Raw genomic sequence first — 5,467 nt, 5'->3', positions numbered from 1 at the left:
AGCTAATGATGTTTTCAGTGTTTGGAGGTTCGAACTTTTCTCCTGGTCTAACAAAGTTTTATGGTATGGGCACTGTCATAACCTGTGTCTTGAGTCTCTATAGACCTTGTGATCAACTCCAGGAAATCCAGAAGTAGAGAACTTAATATAAATTCTCCTCCAATTACAAATGCTTGCCCGTTTTCATCTACACTATACTGCTTGTATTTCATGTACTCTATATTATTTGTATTTTGTAGGTGGTGTTTGTTTCTGATATACAATGATTACTTTCATCTTGGGGAATCAGTACATATACATATCACACCTTAACCAATTTTAACATCTCTTCCTGATTCTTTCCCTCTACTTAATTCTTCAGATCTTATTCCCATCACTTTTGTTACATTTATGATTTCCAAATGGAGCAGGGTGGATGTCTCTAACCGAAAAGATTTACAGTACTATTCTTCTGGAGAACATGACAAAATTAGAGTCAAGATACACACCATTAGAAAGCCAAAGCAGCAATAGCAGCAGCAGCAACAACAACAATAGTAAAGTTGAGTAGTACTGCCATTCTTCTGGAAAATTTCTTATTTTTTCTTCTTTTATATTTTTATTCATTTTAATGAGAAAAAAGATAAAATAGCAATAAAACAGTTTCAAAACAGGTTAGTAGGGCAGTTACAATAATTAATACCTTGTATATAGTTGTCTTCACAGTAGTTATTCAGAAGACAAGATGCAGACATTTTTTTCTAAACAATATTAGTAAAAAACTTTTTCTCAATGAAGTAAGAGAAAGTAGCTCTATACCTAGCATAACTATCTAATGGATACATTTTTTTGTTTTTTTTTCTCCATATTTTATTTTATTTTTTGTCTTTCATTCATTTTATGATAATTAATACATTGCATATTGTTGTCTTCATAGCAGTTATTCAGAGGAAATGTGCATTTGATATGCATTAATGTAGACAACACATCATGTGTAAACAATATTAGTACAAAGCGTTCTTCTCATTGAATGAAGGGAAAGTAGCTGTATATCTATCCTAACTACTATCCATAGTTGTTGGAAAATAGCAGTTCCATGCTATATCTAAGGCATTTGATATTCAGGCAGATAGTGATGTTAAGCTCAATTGTCTCTGTTAAAGGTTAGCAACATCATTAATTTTCTCTTTTGGATGTTGAACAACTAAGTTTTTCAGACTGAAAATCAGGGAAATAGAGGAGCTATAAGGATAGCCAATATTTTGACCCTATCCCTTCATGATCAGTGAGGATTCAGGACATAGGAGAACCTATGCTGTGACATCCTGTAACTCAGTGGTGTTCCAAATTTTCTGATCAAAGAGAATATGGAGCCACAGAGGAAAGGGTTCCGTGATGTACAATGTGCCTAAGGAGAGTCACCTAGAGATAAAAATAATTCTCTCAGGCTTTCACAGAGAGCAAATTGGTCAAGCAAAGGTTGTGAGTCATCCAGATGGCTGACACTGACAAAGGATTTTCAAGGTTCTGTACATGGTTTCAGGCTAAATCCTGAGGGGATTCGACTGACCTTGTCAGTTGCAAAAGTTACATTTTTAGTTATATAGGTCTTGCTTTAACTTGGTCTTAACCATCCAACAGAAAAGTGTAAACACGAGGTATAAAAGTAATGCCATATTAATATGCGGAGCTGTAAAAGGCTTAAGTCAACAGCTTCTGATAAATACCAGTTCTACTGATATCCCACTTCTATTATGAAGTATTGGACTATATTGAGTTATTTTGCTGAATTCAAGTACCTACCATCTTTAGACTGTCTTCAAATATTAAAAGGTCCTTTAAAGACTTCTCTAAATACTAGTACTTTAATAGCAAAGGAACTTCTATCTATAACAAAGCAAAACAAAAAAGGGGGATATAATAAATGACTGTTGTCTTCTGGAAAGTTCTTTTGTTCAATATCATTCCTTGTGCTTGTTGCCCCACATGTGAGAGTCATCCTGCATGGATACATTTTGCTAGCCACACATATTCTCAACACTTCTTCCAGATAGCTATTCTGACTGCTATTAGTGAGATGCATGCACAAAGAATGAAAGAGCCATCTCTGCTGTGAGGTCACAGCTCAGTAGAATTTCACAAATGGAACCCAATTCTCTTTGTAACAGACAAAGAGACATGTGCTATATGGTCATTTGTCCATATTACCCATCTGTCTCCTCTAGATAACTCTCCCTGATGTTGTAGTTTTCTTGCATATATGTAGGAGTGAAGAAATAGAATAAATGCTCTGACATCTGAGCTATTACATCCCTAATGTCTGCTTAATACTTTATATAAAGGAATATAAGTGAAAATGTCCACATTTGTTGGTTATATGCACTTCATGAGAGTTTTAGATGGCTCATCATAATTATTCAATATTATTCATGCTGCTCATTGGAAATGCTGTTTTATTCTATAGCGTGAAATTGAATTAATTGGATTATTACACTGTTAGTAGGCACATGGATGATTTTGAGATTTGGGCAATTGTGAGTCACTCAATCCTATTATATAGAATGTATGATTTGCCTAGTGATGCATTTGTGGTTATTAGTTGTGTAAATTTATGAAAATGAAATTATTACAATGTAAGGTGACATATTATCAACTTCTATCGATTCTACTGAACAGTTTCACCGAATACCTGTACATATTTATAGAAAAACATTAATTGTTTTCCATAATCTTATTTTGTTATTTCCTGTCATTCAGTTTCATAGTATTTTTCTGATTAATGAACACATATAATAATTTAAGTATGCACACTGCCATCTGAATAACTTCATTTTCTGAAAGTGAGATGAAATATTTTCCAGGTTTTCATTTGTCATAAGAATTCCTTAAGATGAATACTGTGCTTCTATTGGTCTTTTCTCTTTTCCATGTCCTTATTCTTTGGTCTCTGTCATCTACACATTGCATATGTTTGAATTTTGATGAAAACTCCTTCTTAATTTTAACATGATCTAATTTGTGATTTCATCCATATCTTTAAAACATTTTGTAAGAAATAATCTCAAGTCCTTAGAAGTTCTTTGTACTAAAATGTTTTATATTTATGTTAAATATTTACGCCAGAAATTTGTTCACAATTAATCTATGGTATATAGGATTTTGATAATTGAAGATTTTTTGTAGTGTGAGCAAGAAAAAAATTAAGTGTTACTGAAAATGTTACAATTTAATTCTTTCCATATTATCATCTTTCCTTTCAGGTTATCAATGACTCCTGCTTAGTGATGGCTTAACCCATGAAATATGAAGAAAATTCTCTCCATCTCCTCGTACTTCTTGAAATCTTTCCAGTACCACAAGAGCATTAGCCAAAGTGAATTTTCATGTCAAATATCAAACATGAGCCTTGCTCAAGGAAATAATTGCCAACATAGTTTAAAAGAAATTTTAGAAGGAAATGAAAAAATAGCTTCATGGGACTTGGCAATAGGAACAATATTTTTGTTACAAACTGTGGTTGGAATTATGGGAAATTTTTCTCTACTTTGCCATTATTTTTTCCGTCAGCATACAGAAAGAAGATTGAGGTCCATAGATGTGATTCTCTTGAACCAGTTTTTAGCTAATTCTTTAGTAATTCTTTCAAAGGGACCATCCCAGACAATGGTAGCCTTTGGGTTGAAAGATTTATTCAATGAATTTAGTTGCAATCTTAACTTGTATGCTATCAGAGTGGGCAGGGCTATGGCAATTTGTACCATGTGCCTTTTGAGCGTCTTCCAGACTATCATAATCAGCCCCATGAACTCTTGTTGGAAGAATCTTAAAAGAAAAGCTACAAAATATATTGGCTTCTCCATGTCCCTCTGCTGGCTGCTGCGCATGGGGGTAAATTTCATTTTTCCTCTGCATATGTTACTGGTGTCTGGAAGTTCAGAACTCCAAAACATCACAAGGAAGAGACATACAGCATTCTGCACAGTTGCAGATTATGAGCCAACCCTGGTCTCAGTCTATGTTGCTTTAGTAGCATCCCCTGAGATTGGGTTCATTTTGCTTACAGTGTGGACAAGTGGCTCTATGATTTTTGTCCTCTACAGACATAAACAGCAGGTTAAGAACATTCATAGCACTAATATGTCTTTCAGATCTCATGAGTCAAAAGCCACCAAAAGCATCCTTTTCCTGGTTAGCAACTTTGTATCATTTTACATCATCTCCTCCATCTTTTACATTTTTGCTGCCCTATTTTATAATCTCAGTTGGTGGTTGGTGAATATTTTTGGCTTTATTTCTTTGTTTTTCCCTACTATCAGCCCCTTTCTGGTCACAAGTCAGGATTCCTCTCTATCTATGTTCTGGTTTGCCTGGATAAGAAACACAAAAATTTCTCCAATTAAAGGAAATATGTAATTGTATGTTGTTATTATTTTTTTGTTTTTCCTCATTTAACTATGAGAAGGAATACAGAAGTGCAAGAGACACATATCTTAAGAGAACTAATAAGCATTTCACCTGGTTGAATGTGGGGTGCTGATGGGAATAATGAGGGTAAATAAAGAAGATTTACCCGGTTTTGGCACACATTTTGGGTCTACATCTAATCTATCTGAATAGAGTGTTTCTTGAGGTAAATTAAATGTATTTACTTCTAACTGTTTGGTTGACTGATTAAAATATTTAATTAGTTTCTTTTTCAAGGAACCATGCTAGTGAGTTGTAATGAAGAAAAGACAAGCAGACAGAGGTTTGACAAGCACTTTCTATGGGTTTCCTTTGTCTTTTTGGCAGATCTATGTGCTGATATTTTTCAGTTCTCTTTCCTTGGTTGTTTAAGGCAAAAAGAAACTTGGGTGCAATGAAGTTTTAATGTCTAGTGTGCATAACAGATTTGCATACTATAGAGACAGATGATACAGTCTACAGAACACCAAACACAGAGAACATGATTTTGGGGATCTGTTTTTAGTCTTTCTTGCTGGCAAGAACTTCAACACTTTGTGTGCTACAGCGAGTGATAATCTCAGGATACGGAAAATTGAAATGCTTAAAGGAGACAGTGTACAAATATGTCCTCCAATGCAAAGGAACATGCAGACATCACATGAACCAGATTTGGGGAGAAAGCATTAGGTATGTTGTTGCTTTAAATTTCTGTGACCAAATGTCTAATGCTGAGTAGTTTACAGAGGAAAATGTTTGTTTGTGTCACTATTTTCTTTGCTCTAGGAAATGGGAAAAGATCTGGTCAATTCTTGTGAGAGAGAGACCCAGTCTTAGCCCAGGTCCGGTGAGTGTGTGGAGAGCTTCCTGCTACCCTGCGCTGGCGGGACCAGTCCCAGCCCAGGCGCAGCATGGGACGGACCATCTCCCGCCCCCTCGGGCCGCCTCCCACCCCTCCCTCCGAGTAGGAATTTTTGCCGACTTCCGGGAACCCCCAGACCCAGTGCTAGCCCAGGACCGGTGAGTGTGTGGAGAGCTTCCTGCT

The 5,467-nt window shown here is 35.6% G+C and overlaps 1 protein-coding gene across 1 annotated transcript; it reads left to right on the top strand.

Annotated features, from left to right (window-relative positions):
- Nucleotides 1–3,378: 3,378 nt before the first annotated feature.
- LOC101571565 (vomeronasal type-1 receptor 4-like) lies at nucleotides 3,379–4,374 on the top strand (the record flags this gene model as incomplete). The annotated part of the gene is made up of 1 exon (XM_004644690.1): nucleotides 3,379–4,374. A coding segment is annotated over exon 1 (996 nt), but the record flags the coding sequence as incomplete, so codon positions are not given.
- Between the last annotated feature and the right edge of the window lie 1,093 nt (nucleotides 4,375–5,467).

This window comes from Octodon degus, unplaced genomic scaffold (genome assembly GCF_000260255.1).
Source record: "Octodon degus isolate 3935 unplaced genomic scaffold, OctDeg1.0 scaffold00206, whole genome shotgun sequence".
Classification (NCBI taxonomy): Eukaryota; Metazoa; Chordata; class Mammalia; order Rodentia; family Octodontidae; genus Octodon; species Octodon degus.
Note: the sequence above shows the minus strand (reverse complement) of the source record. Positions and strands in the feature narration are given on the sequence as shown.